Consider the following 22,524-nt stretch of genomic DNA (forward strand, 5'->3'; position numbering starts at 1 on the left):
CACAGAATTAATGGAGACTCAAGGGAACGGATGCAAATTCACCTCCTGAGACAAAGTCACACTACAAAGGGGCACATAAGCAAGATCGGGAGGACTTGTGGCCTCTTCGCTCCCAACCTAGCACTGGCCTCCCTTGTAGCTTTTCTCTCCATGCATCTCTTACAACTGTTTTCAGTTTTTGTTGTTGTACTGGAAGACCTTAAGCTCCTGCCTCCACACCCTACGTGCTGGGATGACAACCACGTCACCACATCCGGCTTGCTTTTGTTATTTTTGAGACAGGGTCTCACTCTGTATCCCAGACTCCTCTGAAACTCACTGTAGAATGCAGGCTAGCCCCCAGTTCACAGCCTGCTTCCCAAATGTTGGGAGCGTATACGAGAGCCATCGTACGCAGCCTCTAACTATTATCACCGAAGACTTCCTTGTATGATTGTTTATTGTCTTTCTCCCTCATGATACAGCAATGTCTGTAAATGTGGATTCATCTTGCTCTTCGATCTATCCCAAGAGCTTGAGTCGGTAAGCGGTTATTGAATAAATAGACCACATGCAGACACACACACACACACACACACACACACACACACCCCAAGTCACTGACCGTGACACTGAGAACTGACTGAGGGACCTGGGAACTGACTTGCTGGGAACTGACTGTTCTTTGTTTCCTTATGGAGTTTAGACTTAGTGAGTTCTTTCCGGCAGCAGCCAACTCCCACTGTACATTGGTCTCAGGACTTTTGAGCTAAAGTGTTTCTAATTCAGCAAGCAGGATGGAGGGATGAAGGGAAGAGCTCCGCCTGCCGGCCGGAGCCAGAACTACAACAGGAGACAGCACTGGAGTCTTGCCAGGATCTCAGGTACCATCAACCTTGTGCACATGACAATGGAGGCAAACAGTTTCCAGGCCTGGTTTCTTTACTTCAGAATGTCTGGACAGTCCCCATATTATGTCATCCTGCTTTCTTTTTCTTTTTTTGTCATCCTGTTCTTTTAAAGAATACCAGGCTCTCCTAAGTGTATACCTCTCTCATTGTCATGACGAATCTATAAGATGGTTTTGTTTTTGTTTTGTTTTGTTTTTTTCGAGACAGGGTTTCTCTGTGGCTTTAGATGTTTTTTTTTAGCATCTGAAAAAGAACACAAGGTCTATTTCATAGCAGCCTATAACATTTGAAAACAATCTGTAGATGGAAACTATAAACAAGAAGGAATAGTATCGACCAGCAGGTTGGCTCACTGAGTAAAGGTGCTTTTCAAAGAACTCGATGATCTGAGTTAGGGCCCTACAACTCACTCGGTGGAAGGAGAGAACTGACCCCCCCCCAAAGGTTATCCTGTGACCTCCACAAGTGTGCACAGCAGGTGCACACCCACACATGTAACCACAAGCACAATCAATTAAAAATGTAAGGAAAATTTAAAAATAAAAATATCACAAACTTAACGTTATAAAAATATAGTAGAAGAATACAGACATTCGGTGTGCAGGCCTTGAGGTCACCTCACCTAAATTATCACCTGAGGTTGTTCTCTACCACGTGATATGGAGATAAGGATACTTGTTTGCAGGAGGCCAAAGGATTGCATGTGTCAAGGTCTTCTGCAATGATCCCCGAGCCTTAGGTGCAGGAGTTGTGTTCTAGATGTTATCGGCTGGGGCTGGGTACCGCAAGAGCTCTTGTTCTCTGCCTTTTGATTGGCTGTGGTTTTCTTTAATAATCTTTATCTGTTGAAAAGAGAAGTTTCTTTAAATTATTTCAAAGGTAGGCATGGTTCAGTGAGTTAAAGTACTTGCTGCCAAGCCTGACCACCTGAGTTCAACCCCAGGACCTACATGGTGGAAGAAGGAAAGTCACTCCCTACAAGTTGTCATCTGACCTACACACACACACACACACACACACACACACGACACTAAATGAATAAATGTAATAAGGAAAGTTCAAAGCCAGGTGTGGTGGCATATATCTATTAATTGCAGCACTTAGGAGGTAGGGGCAGGAAGATTAGGAGTTTAGAGTTATTCTTGGCTACATCAGGAGGAGTTCAAAACCAGACTGTACAACATGAGATTTTTGTTTCAAATGAAAAGCTGGAAACCTATTTTCAGTAAAATATGTTATTGTAAATTTAAATTTTATCATTAAAAATTAAATTATCTTTTCACCCCTTATCAAAGAAATGTCTGTGAGTTTGAGGCCAGCCTGGTCTACACAGAGAATTCCAGGACAACCAGTGCTACAAAAAGAGACTTTTATCTCAAAAAGACACCAAACTAAACCCAAAGAAAAAAATCCAAAAAATAATAAACTAGCTCAAAAATTTCCCAAGATGCCAGGCAGTGGTGGCGCACGCCTTTAATCCCAACACTTGGGAGGCAGAGGCAGGCGGATCTCTGTGAGTTCGAGACCAGCCTGGTCTACAAGAGCTAGTTCCAAGACAGGCTCCAAAACCACAGAGAAACCCTGTCTCGAAAAACCAAAAAAAAAAAAAAAAAAAAAAAAAAAACTTCCCAAGGTGTTTTAGTTACTTTTCTATTGCTGTGAAAAGACACTGTAATCAAGGCAACTTATAACAGAAAGCACTTATTTGAAGCTTACAGTTTCAGAGAGTTAGAATCCACAGCCATTACTCATGGCAGCAGCGGGCAGGCATGATGTTGGAGCAGTGGTTGAGAGCTGACACCTTGGTGCACAAGCAGGAGGCAGACAGAGAGCTAACTGGGAATGGTGTGGGGTTTTGAAACCTCAAAGCCCTCCCCAGTGACACACCTCCTCCAGCAAGGCCACACCTCCTAATCCTTCCCAAACAGCCCCACCAGGTATTTCAACACATGAGCCTATGGGGGTCATTCTCATTCAGACCACCACAGAAGGGAATTAGTGAGCTTGTACTGATACTACTATGTGCATTTTTTTTTTAAATCCCTCCATGTTCCTCCAGGCTAGTCTAGAACTTCTGGGCTCATGCAATCCTCCTTTCTCAACTCCCAGAAGAATAGGACTACAGGCATGTGCCACCACATCTGGCTATATGAAAGACTTTTAGGTTAAAGAAAAAGTGACGCTTAGCAGTACACATCTGTAATTTCAGCACATAGTAGGTGGAGGCAGAAAGATTAGGAGTTCAAGGCCAGGCTGAGCTCCATGAGAACCTAGCCCCACAAATCAACCAAACAACAAAGACATGTTAAGTATCTTCCTGTAATTTGTGTGTGTGCGTGTGTGTGTGTGTGTGCGCGCGCGCGCGCGCGCGCGTGCGCGCGCTAAGGATTGAACCAGGGCAAGATTTATCCCTACAGCACTCTGCATGTGATAGTTCAGAGCTTCTAGTTTATAATTCAGAATTTTTCCTGAGCCTGATAATGTTTTCTTATCTATAAAACTGTGGCGACAGAATGATAGAAATACCATAGCTCTGATTTTAGAATTCAATCAGATTATATTTGTAGAAGCACACAACCCTTCATCAGGCAACCTCTCAATCAATATTGACCGCTTTTTCCCTGTTGGGCAAAACGGAGGGTGATAAAGAGGAATGATTTTTCACGCGGGGTAGCGCCTCTTAATATACTTCAAGGAAAAATCCCAGGGGAATCTGCGAATTCGTTCCAGAATACATCCATCATTGCCACCCCCAGGCAGAGTCTTCCCATACGCCACGCCCCTTTTATCTTTCGTTGAAGATGAAACCGCTAAGATGCATAGCTCTCGCTCTTCTCCATCTTTTCTTGCTACGAGACCTCAGGCCCCCACCCATCAAGTCCTTTATTTACCTCCCTCCCCCTCCGCGTTCTAATTTACCTCCCTCAATAACTCTTGCCAATCAGGGTGTAATTGTCTCTTTCTCCCCACCCCGCCCCCACAGTGCCTTTAAGGCCCATTACGAAGAAGGTTTGTGACTGGTTGTTTCGGAGCAAGGCTAAGCCAATGAGAGGCAGACCTTTTCGGCTTTGCCGAGCAATTATTGTCGACGCTGATTGGCTGGATCGGCCGAGAGGAAAATGGCTGCGAGTACCTCGGTAGTCTCTGTGGCCGCGGTGGCGGCCGCGGTACCGGGCGTGTCCCCTGGCGCGGATTTCTCAGACTTGCGAGAAATTAAGAAGCAGCTGCTGCTCATCGCGGGGCTCACTCGGGAGCGGGGCCTGCTTCACAGTAGCAAATGGTGAGAGGTCGCGGTCGGATGGGGCGGTGCTGGATCTCGGCCTCGGGGGGCTCGCGTGGCTGATGCAGTTTGCGTGGTGTTCCAGGTCCGCGGAGTTGGCCTTCTCTCTGCCCGCCTTGCCTTTGTCCGAGCTGCAGCCGCCGCCGCCTCTAACAGAGGTAAGGACGTCGTTACAGTGGCGTTCCCTAGCCACAGAGGGATGCGGCCCAAGAGGTCCTCAGCGCCCTGTCACTGGAGGAGAGCCCGCTGCTCGGTGGAAATGATGTAGCTGAGACGCCGGCGTTTGAACTGGGCCCTACGAGCGAGTTCATATGTGGGGGTTGCTTGTGCCTTGGAAGATGTAGTCTCTGCTGTTACTTAAGCTGGGGAGAACTAGTTAACAATTACTGTTTGAGATTTCAGCCTTGATGGGGTTGAAGGGATGGCTCAATGGTTAAGAACCTCTGTTCGATTTCCAGCACCCTCAGCAGGCGTTTCAAAATCTCTTGCAACTCCAGCTCTTCAGGGGATCCCACACCGTGTTCTCCACGGATACACACAGCTATGCGGTATATGGATACACATGCATACACATAAAGAAAAATCATTTCTAAAAAATTCATCCCTGGCCTGGAGAGATGGCTCATCGATTAGCAGCACTTGCTCCTCTTCCAGAAGAGCTGGATTTGATTGCTAGTATCCACAGAGGCAGCTAACAAGTTACCTGCAACAAAGTTCCGGGGAGATCCGATGCCGTCTTCTGGCGTGGGACGGCACCAGGCCTGCATGAGGTGCGCAGACACCTGCAGGCAAACCATTCACACACAGAAAACAAAAACAAACAAACCCCTGGAGCCTTTAGAAGGGTGTGAGGTCAGCCCGGACAATGCTAATAAGAAACATGAAATCATTCTTCTACACTGTAGCTCTTCGCTGCAGATTGATTAAGAGTCTGTGTCACAGGCTTTTAACCCCACTCAGGAGGCAGAGGCAGGCAGATCTCTGCGTTTGAGGCCAGCCTGGTCTACAGAGAAAGTTCCAAGACTGCCAAGGCTACACAGAGAAACCCTGTCTCAGCCCCCTCCTCCGAAAGTGTTCTAGGCACATAGGATTCAGTAAAATTAACCATTCTCATTAGCAAAAGGAGGTAGAGTGCAGGCGACTTGTACGCAGGTTTTCTTCTGTATTTCAGGCATGTTCGCTACTAAAACCATCAATGTTGGCAGGTGGCAAGCTTTCTGCAGCTGGGTGTGGTGGCTCATGCCTGTAATTGCAACACTTGGGGTCCTGAGGCAGGGGGATTGCCAATTGTTTGAGGCCAGCCTATTGAGCAAGCACCTACTTCAACCCTCCAACCCTCTCCTAAAAGTGACAGCCTTTTCAGTTGTAGATAATATTAATAACTTTCCAGTCTCCAAGAAGATTAAGTAAAGCAATGAGGGTAAAATTAGGCATATATTATTTTATATGACTTTTTAAAGTCATTGTGATTTGCATCTATCTTATTAGCTTGTATTTCTCTGTGCTGACTGTCACAGTGCTTAGGCACATGGGTGTCCATAGCAGGATAAATGAGTAAACAATGAACACTCTCAAGTGAGAGAAGAGCTTCAGTAAATAGCCCCCTCTCTCGAATTTATGTCTCTTGGACCAGATAAGATGCCAACCACTTGAGCTGGACTCCTGGACCACACAAGATGGAGGGAGAGAACTGACTTCTGAAAGTTGTTCTTTGGTCTCTACTTACTCTCTCTCTCTCTAAGTAAATGCAAAATACATAAATAATTTTTAAGAACTCACATAACACTTACAGACATTAAGTGTTAGCTATTGGTGAAGTTAATAGCTTCCAGGTTGCTACGAGATATGTTGACTTAGAAGCCTCTTTGCTGAATTGTTGAGCACGTATTTATTTCTTGCTAGGAACTATCATGGAAGAAACATTTAAGTCTAATTTAGCCTTGATCTGTAATTTAGAGTAAACATTAAAACTTTTAATAGGGGTTTGGTTTTTGTTTTGTTTTCTTTTAGGTACTGGATCTAGGACCTGTGCTAAGCAAGCTCTCAACACTGAGTTGTGTTTTATATTGTCAGTTCTCTTTTTATTTAAACAAAAAGATTTGTTTTCATTTTATGTATCTGGGTTTTGCCTGTGTGTCTGTATGTTTGTGTGTGCGCGTGTGTGTGTGCGTGCGCGCGCGCCTGCCTGGTGCTTATGGAAGCCAGCAGATGGCGTCAGATCCCCATTAAGCTGCCTCGTGGGTGCTGGGATCCAGACTCAGGTCCTCTGCAGGAGTTGCCAGTCCTCTTACCGGCTGAGCCATCTCTCCAGCCCCACTCTTTGTTTTGAGATGGGATCTCACTGAGGGGCATTGTTTGAGACTGGGTCTTATTATATAGCCTTGTGTGCTGGACAGTTTAATGGGGAGGGTGATGGGGGAGGGTCAGTCCATTGTGAGTGGTTCTGTCCCTGGGCTGGCAGTTGTGGGTTCTATAAGGAATTGCGATGGGCAAGCCAGTAAGCAGCACCTGCCTCTATGTTCTGCCCTGCTTGAGTTCCTTCCCTCACTGCTTTGATGATGATAGGGAACTGTGAGTGAAATAAACCCTTTGGTGTTTCATCACAGCAGTAGTAACCTGGAGACACCCTAGCTGGCCTGAACTCACTTTGTAGACCAGGCTGGCCTCAAACTCACAGAGATCTGCCTGCCTTTGCCTCTAGATTGTTGGGATTCAAGGTGTGTACTACCATGTCATGTACTGCTCAGAAGACGACTTTTGGGAGTTGGTTCTCTCCTTCTACCATGTGGGTTCTAGGTATCAAATTCATGTTTTCAGACTTGATGCCAGGCTCCTTTACCCATTGAGTCATCTTGCTGGTTCCAAATTTAAAGACCATATAGTCCAAGTAGTAAAATTTTCTGAGTTACATAGGTGCATGAAAAGTTAGGAATATTATTTTATGTGTGTATGTTTATACAGTTTTGTATAACCATTTTGGTAGTGTTTGCTGGTCTCAGACTTAATATGTACACCAGCTTGGCCTTGGGCTTGTAATGATCCTCTTTCCTCTGCCTACTGAGTGCTGAGATTATGGGCACCATATCTGTCCTGGATGAATTTCATTATAATTCATGTAAAATTATGTTTATTTCCTTAGTGTGTGTGTGTGTGTGTGTGTGTGTGTGCGCACGCGCGTGTATGTCATGGCACATATATGGAGGTCAGAAGATAGCCTGTAGGAGTAGGCGCAGTTTTTCTTTCCTGCAGCCACTCTCAAATAATCACTCACAGGCTTAATATAAATTATAAATGCTTGGCTAATAGCTCAGACTTATTACTAACTAGCACTTAAAGCTTAACCCATTCCTATTAGTCTAATGCTGCCCCAAGGCTCTTGGCTTTTACTTCTATCATATTTTGAATGTCTGACTCATTGCCCATCTAGCTGGCAACTTCTCTAACTCTACCCTTCCTCATCTCATCATTCTCAATTTGACTTTCCCACCTAATTTGGTCCTGTTTAGCTATTGGCCTGTCAGCTTGTTTATCAAACCAATCATAGTGACATATTCACGCAGTGTACAGAAGGCTTATTCCATAGCCTGCAGGGGTTGGTTCTCCTACTGTGTGGGTCCTGGGAATTGACTCAGCTTTTCAGGCTTGGTGGCAAGTGTTCTTAACCTTCTGAGTCATCTTGCTGGCCCCAACAAACCCAGGCTTGTTTGTGACAAGCAGGCATATTCATCATTATAATAGAGGACCCTTTTTTCTCCACTCAAGATACCGTTTTCTCCGTATTCTTTTTGCTCCTTTTGACTTTCCTCCCCTCTTCTCTTTTGACACGGGGCCTCTTGTTGCTCAGGTTGTCTTGAGACTGGCTGTAAAGCTGAGAATAACCTGAATTCATCCTCCTGCTTCTACCTCCCAAGTGTGGGGATTATAGGCAAACTCTGGGGTTACAGGTATAGGCTGCTATGTCTGGTTTTTGTGTGAGCTCTGGGAATGCAAATTCAGGGGATAATGTGTGTGTGGCAGATACTTTACTCATTGAGCCAACCCCCCAAACCCCAACCTTGTTTCCTTCCTTTTTCTTTTTTTCTTTTTTTTTCTCTTTGAGACAGAGTGTCATTATATAGTGTTGGCTTTCCTGAATCTCACTCTGTAATCTGGGCTTGGTTTGAACTCACAGAGATCTGCCTGCCTCTGCCTCCCGAGTGCTAGGATTATGCCACTTTTTATTTTGGAAAAAAAAAAAACTTTGGAAAAAAGGTTCTTTGCCTTTACAGGTGATACACGTATTAAAAACTACTGTATAAATGCATGTATTTACATATATTGGGGGAGGAGAAATAGTTAATCTTTTCCTATACTTGAAATTAATGGACATGCTTTTTTAAGGTGAACTTTGGCTGTCTTAGTCTTAACCACCCACACAGTCCTGTCTCTTCTCTTCTAGGAGGACGCCCAGGATGTAGATGCCTACACCCTGGCCAAGGCCTACTTTGATGTTAAAGAGTATGATCGGGCAGCACATTTCCTGCATGGCTGCAATAGCAAGAAAGCCTATTTCCTGTATATGTATTCCAGATACCTGGTAAGGGTCACTTTAAGATGTTATTCTGCCTTCAGGGAAACATCTGAATTTAGAACCAAAAGGAAAATTTTAATTAAAAATGAATTAGATATACATATGTGTATATGTATGTGTATATATATATGTGTGTATGTATATATGTATATATATGAATGAATGTTTTGTGTGTATATATGTATGTGTATCATGGGTGGGCCTGATACAAGCAGAGGCCTGAAGAGGAGTTACAGATGGTTATGAGCTGCTATGTGTATGCTGGGATTTGAATATGGGCCATCTGGAAGAGCAACCAGTGCTCTTGACCACTGAGTCATTTTTCTAGCCTTGAAAAAGTTTAATTTTTAAATACCTAGGTAGTAGGTCACCAAGTGAATATGCTTAATGACAATATTGCAATAAAATAATAATAATAATAATAATAATAGGAAGCCAGGCCTGGTAGTGCACACCTTTAATTCTAGCACTTGGGAGGCAGAGGCCGGTGAATCTTTGTGAATTTCTAGCAGACTAGGGCTACACAAAGTCTAAAAAAAAAAAAAAGTAACAAAGTTTAAAAAATAGCAACGTATGGGCTGGAGAGATGGCTCAGTGGTTAAGAGCATTGCTTGCTCTTCCAAAAGTCCTGAGTTCAATTCCCGGCAACCACATAGAGGCTCACAACCATCTGTAATGAGGTCTGGTGCCCTCTTCTGACCTGCAGACATACACACAGACAGAATATTGTATACATAATAAATAAATAAATAAATAAGTATTTTAAAAAAAGGAACGTATATGTAGGTAGGATGATTGCTAACAGGATGACTCTTTTCTCTGGGTTATTGCATTGATACTAGTGCTTAAGAATTGGTAGGGTGTGGTGGTGTCTATAATCTCCACATTCTAGATGCAGAGAGCTAAGGATCCCAGGGAGTTCCAGGCTATGTTGGTCTGCACAGTGACGTAGTGAGTTCCAGGCCAGGTAGTGGTAGAGATCCTAGCTCAAAAAACGAAAGGCCTGAAAGCAGGACATGATGGTATACACGTAGAATCCTAGTACTTGGGATGCCAAGGCAGAAGGAGTAAGAGTTTGAGATCAGTTTGTGCTACCTTGTATGATCCCGTCTCTATAAACAAACAAAAAGCAAAAAAAATAAAGGAACCCCCACCCTAAAAATTCTACAATTGAGTTAAAGTATCAGTTGATTTAAAGTTTTATAAACTCACTTCACACTTATTTGTAGTATATTTATTACTTTGTTAAAAATTTTGATAAAAAGGACAATGCAACTTAGTATGGCAGCATACACTTGTAATCCTAGCACCCAAAAAGCAGAGGCAGGAGGTTTTCTCCTAGTTCAAAACCTGCCTGGTCTATATTGAAAAGTCCAGGTCAGCTATGGCTATAATAGTGAGAACCTGCCTCAGAAAACCTAAATAAATAAGAAATGACAATGTAAGTAAAATTAATATTGAATTTGTAATTGTCTTGGATACTGTCCTACTGTGTAACATAGCCCAGGCTGCCCTGAACTGTTGTCCTGCCTGTACCTCTGCAGAGTGCCAGGTTTACAGGCATGCACTACCACATACAGCCTTTCTTGTTTTTTTCTTTTTTCTTTCTTTTGTTTCTTTCCAAAACTGGGTTTCTGTGTGTAGCCCTAAACATCTTGGAACTCACTCCATAGACCAGGCTGGCCTCGAACTCACAGAGATCCACCTGCCTCTGCCTCCGCCTCCTGAGTGCTAGGATTAAAGGCATGCACCACCACCGCCCTGCTGGATTCTCATGTTTTTAACTGTCTATTTATCATTATATTTAAGTCTTTGGTGCTCAGTGTACTCACATTTAGCCAGTGGGAACACCTGAATGAATGGTTGTTTATAAGGCAAGTGTTATTTTGCGAAGACTTTAGTTAGCCTTGTAGATAGAGTCAGGCTGCTGCTTTTAGGAAGCATTTAGAATAAGGTGAGAAACCTGTTTATTGATTCTCTCCCTCTCTTACAGTCTGGAGAGAAAAAGAAGGACGATGAGACAGTTGATAGCCTAGGTATGTTTTTTTCTTTTTCCTGTCTAACCTTTTGTCCTAAAAAGCAGATCTGCATGCTTAGATGCCATATGGGCCATTGCAGGGTCCATCAGTAGACTCCATGGCTCATGATTTATCTCAGCTTCGGGCTGTCCACCCAGCTCCACCGCTTGGTTGCTGTGGGATTTGGCTTGCTTCCCTTAACCCATACTTGATTTCTGCAACCTAAGGTGGACAATTCAGTTTTAATTGGAACTTGTGATTTGTAAATATTGATAACCTACGACTGCACACCAGCCATCATCTCGAGTAAATGGGTTGTGTGAGGGGTTGCAGGGATAATTTTGGTTGATGATAACAGAAATATATGTGTGTGTCTGAGGATGAATAATTCTTTCTCTCCTAGGACCCCTAGAAAAAGGACAGGTGAAAAACGAGGCTCTCCGAGAGCTGAGAGTGGAGCTCAGCAGGAAGCACCAGGCCCGGGGACTCGATGGGTTCGGCCTTTACCTGTGAGTGTCACCAGGGGTTGGCGCTTTCAGCAGCGTGTTTGCCCCTTGAGGAGAGGAGAAGGGAGAAGACATTCTCAGGCTTTAACCTCCCTGGTGGCTCTGACTTTCTTTCCCAGGTATGGGGTGGTGCTTCGGAAACTGGACTTGGTGAAAGAGGCCATTGATGTGTTTGTGGAGGCTACTCATGTTTTGCCTTTGCACTGGGGAGCCTGGTTGGAGCTGTGTAACCTGATCACAGACAAAGAGATGGTGAGTTTCATGGGGAACCCTATGGTAGTGTTGTGGGGAGAACGTGCTCTCACTGTGAACTTGGTTCAGAGCTGGCTCTTTGCAGCTCCCTAGCCCCTCCACTGTTCTGTTTGTGGGAACTTGCTAGGTAGCTTGGGTTTATTTAACCTGTGGCTCTTCTGCCTCCACGTACCTACTTCCCTGGCAGCACAGGTGTATACTCTCATACCTGGCTTTTTGTTTGTTTGAGACAGAGGCTCTCTATGTAACCCTGGCTATCCTGAAACTCTGTGTAGACCAGGCTGCCTCTGTCTCCCGTGTACTGGGATTAAAGGTATGTGCCTTTATGACCTGCCCTGAAATCTTTTTTATTAGTTGCTGTCTGTGAATTTTGTTTAGTATTCATTTTGTCCTTTAGTAGTTGATAGAACAACACACTTCCTTCCTTTTGTTGCTCCTAAATTGCTAAAGGTAGACCAGGTATGGTGGTGAGTGCCTTTAATCCCAGCACCTGGGAGGAGGGTCTTTATGAGTTCAAGGCTATCCTTTTTTCTGTGTATTGAATTCCAGGCCAGCCAGGGCTAAGACCTTGTTTTAAAAACTATAAAAACTAAAGGTGGGTTCATTCTTCTGTTTCCACAACAATGGTTTGTACTGCTCAGTCAGTGTCTGAAAATGTATCTTTATTTGTATTCCCCCTCATATAGGGTGAACCAAATTATGCATTGAAATCAAATTATGCAAAAGCAATTTTTTCATCTTGCATATCAAAATCTCTCTTTTTCTTATGTATACAGTGTTCTATCTACATTTATGCCTACTCTCCAGAAGAGGGCACCAGATCTCATTACAGATGGTTATGAGCCACCATGCGGTTGCTGGGAATTGAACTCCGGACCGCAGGAAGAGCAATCAGTGCTTTTAACCTCTGAGCCATCTCTCCAGCCCCCTCTCTTCTTTTTCCTATCAGATTTTTTCTTCCTTCCAGCTTCATCATTATTACTATCACTACTCAAGATACCCTGAGTTTGGGTATGGGTGGTTACTATTGGTTCTGGACATAGTAGGCATTAATTCTAGATCCTTCCCTGAGCTGAGAAAGCTCTCCACCACTGACCTGCATCGTAAGTCCAAGACATCCAGTCTCAACACCTCCAAGTCTGTCACCTCCTTTTCTTCTGTCTCTCTTTGCTGGGATGAAGCAGTGCTGTGGTCGCTTTTCTGTGGGAATCTTTCTCTTGGTTGCTTGTTACCTCTCTTGGCATCTCAGACCTGGATTACTTAATTAATAATGGATACTTTCTCTCTAGCTTCTGGTTTACAACACTCTTCCATTTCCAAGTTATCCTGTACACAGTTTCTAAAATTCCTTTTTAAAAAGTGTTTAAAAAAAGATTTATTTAGTTTTATGTGTACAAGTATTTGCCTGGGTGCATGTATGTGCACCATATGTGTGCATGGTGCCCAAGGAAGTCAGAAGAAAGCATCTGAATCTCTGGAATTATAGGCACCTGTGAGCCACCCTCTAGGTGTTGGGACAGAACCCAGATCTGCTGCAAGAACACCCCCACCCCCTCAGAGTGATCCTTTTATGTAGCCCTGGCTGACCTGAGCTCTCTATGTAGACCAGGATATCCCAGAGATCCTCTTACCTTACCTCCCAAGGAAGAGACAAGGTTTCTCAGTGTAGGTCTGACTGTACTGGAATTTGCTGTGTAGTTCAGGCTAGCCTTGAACTCACCACGATCTTCCTGCTTCTACCTTCTGAGTCTGAGTGGTGCTAGTATTAAAAATGTGCACCACCACATATAGCTCTTTTTTTTTTTCTTTTGGTTTTTCAAGACAGGGTTTCTCAGTAGCTCTGGAGCCTGTTCTAGGACTTTACTCTGTAGATCAGGTTGGCTTCGAACTCACAGAGATCTGCCTGCCTCTGCCTCCTGAATGCTGAGATTAAAGGCTTGCACCACCACTGCTTGAAATGATCTCTCTGTTAAGACTAGGCTGACATCAGATTCATGGCTGTCTTTCTGTCTCAGCTTCCTGGGTACTGGAATTATAAGGAGGAGACATCATAAAACACTTTGGGCAGAAATTTTCAGTAGTTTCTTAACTGTATCTTGTTTTCTAGTGTGTGATGGGGTCTACTTTTTTTTGACGCAAAGCCTCCTTAAACAAAGCTAGTTTTAATCACTGTACTCTTGTTGTTGCCTTTGCCTGGAATGCTGTTTCCTCTCTTCTCTCTATTCTATTTAGATTCTGCTCATTCTCAAGTTTTGTGGGTTTTGTTTGTTTGTTTAAGTCTATCCTACTGGGCCGTTCTCCCCTAATTATGCTTCTAAGTCAGATTCAGTGGGGTTACCCTGTATTCATTTGTAGATGTTCATTAAGATTTTAGTGATGAATCCTTTTAGAACGTAATGATCTTTGGTGTTGCTTTGGGAGAAAGACCAGGTTATACTAAGTGTGTCCCTCTCTCTGGGTACTAGCTGAAGTTCCTGTCTTTGCCTGACACCTGGATGAAGGAATTCTTCCTGGCTCATATATACACAGAGTTGCAGCTGATAGAGGAGGCCCTGCAGAAGTATCAGCATCTCATTGATGTGGGCTTCTCCAAGAGCTCATACATTGTATCCCAGATCGCAGTTGCCTATCACAATATCAGAGGTGAGTGAACAAGGGTGCTGGAGTGCCGACAGACTCGGGCTGCAGTTAGTCGGGCTTTGAACTCTGCCTTCTTTCTTTCAGATATCGACAAAGCCCTTTCTATTTTTAATGAGCTGAGGAAACAAGATCCTTACCGGATTGAAAATATGGACACATTCTCCAATCTTCTTTATGTCAGGGTAATTTGTTCCTCTTGATTGAGCTTGATGAAGCTACTGGATTAGATAGCATGTTTGCATTTGCTAAAGAATGAACACCTTCTGGGTGCTTCATCAGGCTCACATGATCTTCCTCTTTCTTCCCAGAGTATGAAGTCTGAATTGAGTTATCTGGCACATAACCTCTGTGAAATTGATAAGTACCGAGTAGAAACATGCTGTGTAATTGGTGAGAGTTGGCTACTTTTTTCTTTTAAGATCTCTGTCTGTCTGTCTGTCTGTCTCTCTCATCTCTTTGTTGAGACAAAGTCTCTTCTATATAGCACTGGAATTTGGTGTGTAGACCAGGTTGGCCTTGAACTCACAGAGATCTGCCTGCCTCTGCCTCCCAAGTGCTGGGTTCTATAGAGACCAGAAGAGGGCTTGGTCCTTGGAACTGGAATTATAGGTAGTTGTGAGCGGCCATGTGGGTGCTGGACATTGAATTTAGGTCCTTTGGTACAGCAGTGCTCTGAACTGATGAGCCCCATCCTAGAGGTGTTTTGAGAGAGGGTCTCTCTCACCCTAGCCCGGAATGACCTAGAACCCTTTAGTCTTTACTGGCTGGTAAAGAACCTGGTGGTTCTTCTGCTTTTGTTTGTGCTCACGCCTTGGCCTATGAGTGCAGGTGGCCACAGAGTCTAGACGTGTCAGATCATTCTGGGCCTCACGACACAGACGCCCTCTAAGGGCTGTGTGCATCCTTAGACTAGCTGCTGAGGCGCCTCTCCAAGAACTCCCTTTGGCTTCCTTTTGTTTTTCTGAGATAGTTCTCTCAGTTAGCTTCAGTCTGCTTCAGCTTGGAATGTAACCTGTGGAGGATGACCCTGAACTGCTGATTCTGCTGTCACCTCCCAGAGACCAAGCTCACAGGAATGTGCTACCCTACCCAGCTAGTATTTCGTTGTTTGTTTTCCAGACAGGATCCATATCTACAATTCACTGTGTGACTGAGGGTGACCTTAGCCTCCTGACTACTCTCAAGCATTGAGATTGCAGGTGTAGACGTATTCACTTTGTTTTTTAAAAAGACATAGTAGAGACTTCTGTAGAGCCCTGACTATGTAGAGAACTGACTATGTAGACCAGGCTGACCTAGACCTCAGATACATCCTCCTACCTCTGCCTCCTAAGTACTGGGTTTAAAGGCATGAACCATTTTCCCTGGTGGCAGATTCTTATAGAGGGCATGAAACCTGTTGCTTTAAAGCTTCTAGGTGAACATGAAGTTGAGTTTGAATGTAAATAATCAGACATAGAGTAGAAACAGTGAATATAATTAATTTCTAATAAAACTATTTTAAAAACATACTAGGAATTTTTGTTGTTGTTATTATCTTACCAAAATGGAATCTTTTATACAATAACTTCAAGTTTTCATTATTTTATTTAACAATATCTCATGTTCTCTACAAGTTAATATATATTGAAATCTATGTTTGACTGGCTTATTGTGTACATATAATTTATACATAAGGGAAGTTTTATTTTGATTTTTGAGGTAAGGTCTCAACCTATAGCCTAGGCTGGACTGGGATTTACTGTGTGGCCCAAGGTGACCTGCAGCTTTAGGCAGACCTGCCTCATCCTCCTAAGTGGGGTCACTGCAGCCAACCAGAGGGGGCGGTTGTGGAATTTTGTTTTGTTGTTGCGCTTTTCCTCTTTATTATACTTGTTTGAGTGTGTTGTCATCCCATATATAACAGTGGTCTAAATTATTTATTTATTTATTGGTTTTTTTTTATTTATTTATTATGTATACAGTATTTTTTTGTCTGTGTGTATGCCTGCAGGCCAGAAGAGGGCACCAGACCCCATTACAGATGGTTGTGAGCCACCATGTGGTTGCTGGGATTTGAACTCAGGACCTTTGGAAGAGCAGGCAATGCTCTTAACCTCTGAGCCATCTCTCCAGCCCCTATTTATTGGTTTTTTGAGACAGGGTTTCGCTGTAGTTTTAGAGCCTGTCCAGGCTGAACTTGAACTCACAGATATATGCCTGCCTCTGCCTCCCGAGAGCTGGGATTAAAGACGTGCCCCACCACCGCCCAGCAAGAAAGGTGGTTCATGCATTGTTGTTTTTTTTGTTTTTTTTTTTTGTTTTCCTTTTCTTTGAGACAGGGTTTTTCTGTGTAGCTTTGGAGCCTGTCCTGGAGCCGGCTGTTGTAGACCAGGCTCTAAAATTATTTTTATTGCTACTGTTATGAATTGTAATGTAAATATTTGTGTTTTCCAATAGTCCTAGGCTATCCCTGTGAAAGGATCATTCAAACCCCAAAGGACCTGTGACCCACAGGTTGATAACTACTGATAAAAAAATATACACATGTCAGATGTGATGATTATTTGCTTTGTAAAAGTAGTCCAAATTATATTCTTACCTATGCTTTTTATTTTTCTGTATGTCATGAAAATCTCTTCAGGTTGGAACTGGGTTCAACAGTAGAGTGCTTTCCTATGCCCCAGATAAATGATAAAGTAAATACAGTTTTTTAAAAAAGAAGGAAACCCCTTCAAGTCTCATGACAGCTTGAGTTGGTTCCTTGAAAGAGGAAAAGCTTTATTGGAACGGAGAGCCAGCCACAGGACTTGCTGTGTTAAGTTCATGGTGAAGGGAGTTTCCCAGCAACATTACAGTCTGACTCCATCAACCTAACAATTTTCCATTGTTTTTCCCATGCTCCAGACCACTGCTTGACTTTCTAGCTTATAATTTTGCCTAATTGGAAGTTTATATAAATGATATTACTTAATATTAATAAAATCCTATTGTCTGACTTCTTTTAGTTAGCATCTTTTTTTTTCTGGCTGCCTAGAGCTTACTGTGTAGACCAGAGTGGCTTCAAACTCACAGAGCTCTGCCTGCTTTTCCCTCCCAAATGCGGATTTAAAGCTTTTCCCACCCATTCATCCAACATGGTTTTAAGACTTACGAATGTTGTAGCATCTAAAGCAATCCTTTTTCTTCCTGGATTGGGTCCCATTGTTTGGATCTACCATATTTGCTGATTCATGCCTCATGCTAAGACAGGTTAGCTTTTAGACTCTTAAAATCTTTTACAGCATCTTAAATCAATTTGTCTTTTCAGAAACAGTTGTAATAGAATGCTGTGATTCTTGGTGAAGAAGCTCAGAGCTCTCTACCTTTTTAATCCTTTTGAGAAATTCCTTTGAAGTCTAGGTTGAAAATAATCTAGTTTAGAATCACTAATCTAAACAAACAAAATTCAGGCCAGGCGAGGTGGTGTACTCTTTTAATCCTAACACTCTGGAGGCAGAGGTAGATAGAGCTCTGAGTTCAAGGCCATCCTGGACTACAGCATGACGTCCAGGACAACCAAGGCTACAAAGAGAAACCCTGTCTCAAAAAACAAAAATAAACAAATATCACCAAACTAAAGAATGTTAGGGAAAAAATTTTCTCTCTCTCTCTCTCTTTAATATTAATATTAATTTACCTTTAAGGGTTTATTTATGTTTATTAGTGCTTGCCCATAGTCTTTATGTATGTATGTCATGCCTGATACAAAAGGAGGCTATAACTTAGCAAACATGTCCCCTGGCACTGGAGTTACAGGTAGTTGTGAGCTGCCACATGGGTGCTAGGAATTGAACTCGGGTCCTCTGGAAGAGCAACCAGTGTTCTTAAGCCACTGAACTATTTCTCCTGCCCCTTTATTTTTATTTATGTGTACTTGTGTGTGTGTGTTTACTGTGAATCATTTTGTTTTTTTCTTTATCAGGCAATTATTATAGCTTACGCTCCCAGCATGAGAAAGCAGCCTTATATTTTCAGAGAGCCCTCAAGTTGAACCCTAGGTATCTTGGGGCCTGGACGTTGATGGGGCATGAGTACATGGAAATGAAAAACACATCTGCTGCTATCCAGGCTTACCGGTAAGTGTCCAGTTGGGGTGGGAGGGGTGAGTGGAACAGGAGCCTCTGCTAAGCCTATGTGTGGCTAACCTTAATTCTTTTGCCATGTTTCTGTCTGTTTTGTCTATTTCTTAGACATGCCATTGAAGTCAACAAGAGAGACTACAGAGCTTGGTATGGCCTTGGACAGACCTATGAAATTCTTAAGATGCCCTTTTATTGCCTTTATTATTATAGGCGGGCCCACCAGCTGCGGTAAGTTGGTTTCTTGACAGTGTGGAAAGGGTTGATATGATACCAGCTCTCTCTCAGAACTAAAGGGTGTGGGTCTGGTCATTTTTACTTAGTTTCTCTACTAGTGTGTTTATGGGATAATTATAAACATAAAGTAATGTTATTAAATGAAGCATTGACTGAAGAACAGTCCTTGCATAGACTGGGAACAGTGTGAAATAGTAGAGACCAAGCTTTCAGGTGAGGACTTGAGGTTTTGATAAAGTCTTTGCTCTAACTATTTGTTACCCTTTTTCATAGTCCCAATGATTCTCGAATGCTGGTTGCCTTAGGAGAATGTTATGAGAAACTCAATCAACTAGTGGAAGCCAAAAAGGTACCTCAAATTTCAGCCTGGAGAATCTGAGCAGAAACCTGTTGTTCAGAAGGACATTGAGCTGTGTACAGCGCTGTAGTAACACCCCCCCCCCCATTCTGATCTCTGTGTAGCATAAAAGAAATGTAGGCTGAGATTATCAGCGTGGATGTCTACATGTATAGCCTGGACCTATATAACAGGAAAAACGCTCTGTATTGTGTAAGCCTGCATTTCTAGAAGGCTTGCATGGCCTTAGTGTTTATGTGATTAGTTGTTCCACATGGGCAGCAGTCAGAAGTGACCAGTTTATTCTTCGACAGTGTTACTGGAGAGCATATGCTGTGGGAGATGTGGAGAAGATGGCTCTCGTGAAGCTGGCAAAGTGAGTGGAATGTCTTTGATACTTGTGTTGGTTCTCCTGAGGTTGTGTCATGAGTGTGAGCATGGAGCAGGGTGTGGAAAGGGTATGGAAAGACTGGTTCTGCAGTTGCGCAAAGCTCTTTCCTTTTCTCTGTGTTGTAGATGAACCCAGGACCTTATACATGCTAGGCATGAAATTATATTCTGGCTTTAGCCTCTTGACTCTAGAGAGTTCCACTTCACCTTGAATTGGAATAGATTTCCTGTTAGGCAAGAGATGAAAAATGAACGGAAAAAGATCTGAGTGGACTAGAAGTGTGGTTGTGTGGTCGAGGACTCACCTAGCATGCATCAGGGCCTGTGTGCATGGGAGAATTGCTCAGAAGTAGTCAGCTGTCATTCGTACCAGTGTTAGCAGGAAAATTTTGGAAGGGTACATTATCCAATTATCAGTTTAAGTCAACTACTCTTTTAAAAAGTTTTTTAAATTTTGTGTATATGTATGTGGTATGTTTATGTGGAGGTCGCGCCAACCATTATGTGGTCCCCGGGAACTGAACTCGATTGTCAGGCTTTGCTTCAGCTGCTAAGCCAGCTCACCTGGCCGTTAACTTTTTTTTTTTTTTTTTTTTGAGGCAAGGACTTACTATGTAGCACTGGTAGACACCCTGCTTTTTGTTGTTGTTGTCATTTTGTTTTGTTTTTTAAGATAGGATTTCTCTGTGTAGCCCTGGCTATCCTGGAACTGCTCTGTAGACCAGGCTGGGCTTTAACTCACAGAAATCCCCGTCTCTGCTTTCCTAGTGCTGGTGGAGTGAAGCTGTGCATCATAGTAACCACTTAATAGACACTGATTGTATTCTGGATCTCAACATGTTATTTATGTTAAAATTTACTTGTTTATATGTCATTTCAGGTTTTATTTATGCCTTTACTTTTTAATATCTGACTTGCTTTGTGGTCTTTTATTTAAAGCCCAATTTCTTTTGTAGGCTTCATGAACAGTTGACTGAGTCAGAGCAGGCTGCCCAGTGTTACATCAAATACATCCAAGATATCTATTCGTGTGGGGTATGTGTCAGAGCATGAGAGCTGTGTCCCTGACAGGTTCTTGTCACCTCAGTCATGCTTGCTTTCCTTATCTAGGAAGTAGTGGAGCACTTGGAGGAGAGTACAGCCTTCCGCTACCTGGCCCAGTACTATTTTAAATGCAAGTTGTGGGATGAAGCTTCAACTTGTGCCCAGAAGTGCTGTGCATTCAATGATGTGAGTATTGGATTCTAAAAGGTTTGATTTTTCAGGCCAAAACATGTGGTCTTTACATGGTGTGCCAGGAAGCTTACTTTGACTTGTGGGAGTCAGCCATTGAGTACTTCTGTAGTGAGGAGTGGCGGGCTGCGTTCCGGCCGCCTGGCTAGCTTATGCCCCGAAATAACAACACACAAATTGTATTCTTTTAAACACTACTTGGCCCATTAGCTCTAGCCTCTTACTGGCTAATTCTCACATCTTGATTAACCCATTTCTAATAATCTGTGTAGTACCACGAGGTGGCTTACCAGGAAAGATCTTAACCTGCATCTGTCTCGGAGAGGAGAATCATGGTGACTAAATTCACTGCCTTCTTCCCAGCATCCTGTTCTGTTTACTCCGCCTAATTTTCTGTCCTATTAAAGGGCCAAGGCAGTTTCTTTATTTAACCAACGAAATCAACACAAAACAGAAGACTCTCCCACATCATACTTGCTTTTTTTTTTTAAGGGGACAAGACTCCTTTTATTTGTAAAGGAATGTTCTGAAGAGTATTTTAAAAACCAACTTTTGAGAATAGCACCGAACACATTTTGAAACAGCTGTAACTTTGTTTCAGACGCGGGAAGAAGGTAAGGCCTTGCTCCGCCAGATCCTACAGCTGCGGAACCAAGGGGAGACACCGAGCACTGACACGCCTGGTACCTTTTTCCTCCCTGCCTCACTGTCTGCAAACAACACGCCTACACGCAGAGTTTCTCCACTCAACCTGTCTTCAGTCACGCCGTAGTTGACAGCTCTCAAGGCAGCGCACTGCTAGACCAGTATTAAGCCTTACCTCCGGTAAAGAGCAGCCACGTCTGTTCTCCCAAGGACCTAAACTCTTCTCATTTTTACAGATAGAAACAGCCTTGGGGACAGCCTATGGAATCACCTTCAGAGGTAGACAGGAACGACGGAGGACAGTACTGACTGTCTTCTGTCAGCCAGCACTTCTCCCTTCTATTCAGAATAGCAGGTCTTGGCCCTCCCATAGTCTCCTCACCTCCACAAATCCCTTTTACAGCACTTTACCATAAGTGATGCTACAGAAACAAGGTTTAATGCTGCTGGAGTGGGCTAGGCAAAGCGGGGAGTAAAGACTATCCTGCTTGTCTTCTGGTGTAGTGAGGTCAGGTGTTGACAGGGTTTCTCTGTGTAGCCTACGATGGGATTACAGGCCTGTGCTGTGAGGCCTGGCTAGAATGACCTTCGTTTTGCAGTGTGGTCTCTGATGTCGGAGATTAGGGTTAGAGTGTAGCTATTCATATGATCTTTGGGAGACTGCTTTCGAAGGAAGTCTTCTAAAACCTTTCAAGTGGAAGTCTGTGAGCATGAACTGTAGCTCATATTGAAGGCCGGGATGGCTACAGCATTGGCTATACCCTGATGAAAGTCAACACAGGGAGACCAGATTACAGAGAACTTTGTGGACATTTGAAAGTACCTTTTTTATTTGAGACATTAAAATCCATGCTGATATCTTTTAGTTAATGCTTGATGTAATTGTTTTTTCCTTTTATCTCCAAAGAATACTTTGTTTTCAACTTTGTCTGCAAGGTTGAGTGAATCATCTTATGTTCTTGTAGTTTCAAATACACTTTGATGTTTGTGCTATATGATGCTAGCGACCATTCTGTGTTTAAGATGTAACCTTCCTTCTCTTGTGCTCCTCAGAGTATTTTTATTCCCCTCTTACTTTTGAAATTTTAGCTGTGCATGGTGGTGCACGTCTTTAATCCTAGCATTTTGAAGACAAAGGCAGGTGGATGTTTTGAGATTAGCTGTCTACCCAGCAAGTTCCAGGCCAGTCTGAGCTACATAGTAAGACCTGTCTTGAAAAAAAACCCAAACAAACAACAAAACAAAACCTTTTGAATACGTATTGCCATTTGACTCATTTCGTAGTGCGCCTTAGGCTGGTTCCCATTGCTGTTCCTGTCCAAGGGTCCAACGGACCAGATGGTATTTATATCAGTTTCTGTCCCCCTTTTTATATTTTTCTAAGTTTGGAATCCAAATAAAAGCATAAACAGTGTCTTTATTCAGT

The 22,524-nt window shown here is 43.1% G+C and overlaps 1 protein-coding gene across 1 annotated transcript; it reads left to right on the plus strand.

Moving 5' to 3' along the window:
* Positions 1-3,845: 3,845 nt before the first annotated feature.
* LOC121453125 (cell division cycle protein 23 homolog) lies at positions 3,846-22,512 on the plus strand. Its single transcript, XM_041659632.1, has 16 exons — positions 3,846-4,170; positions 4,256-4,328; positions 8,609-8,746; positions 10,734-10,776; positions 11,162-11,267; positions 11,384-11,516; positions 13,982-14,159; positions 14,241-14,338; positions 14,465-14,546; positions 18,100-18,253; positions 18,368-18,487; positions 18,767-18,842; positions 19,145-19,206; positions 20,177-20,255; positions 20,331-20,450; positions 21,055-22,512. The coding sequence occupies exons 1-16, from the start codon at positions 4,010-4,012 to the stop codon at positions 21,223-21,225; spliced, it is 1,794 nt and encodes a 597-aa protein (XP_041515566.1). The 5' UTR covers positions 3,846-4,009; the 3' UTR covers positions 21,226-22,512.
* Positions 22,513-22,524: the final 12 nt, after the last annotated feature.

The sequence above is a fragment of the Microtus oregoni genome, unplaced genomic scaffold, assembly GCF_018167655.1.
Source record: "Microtus oregoni isolate MIOR12 unplaced genomic scaffold, Mior012 000011F_ref0000422, whole genome shotgun sequence".
NCBI lineage: Eukaryota > Metazoa > Chordata > Mammalia > Rodentia > Cricetidae > Microtus > Microtus oregoni.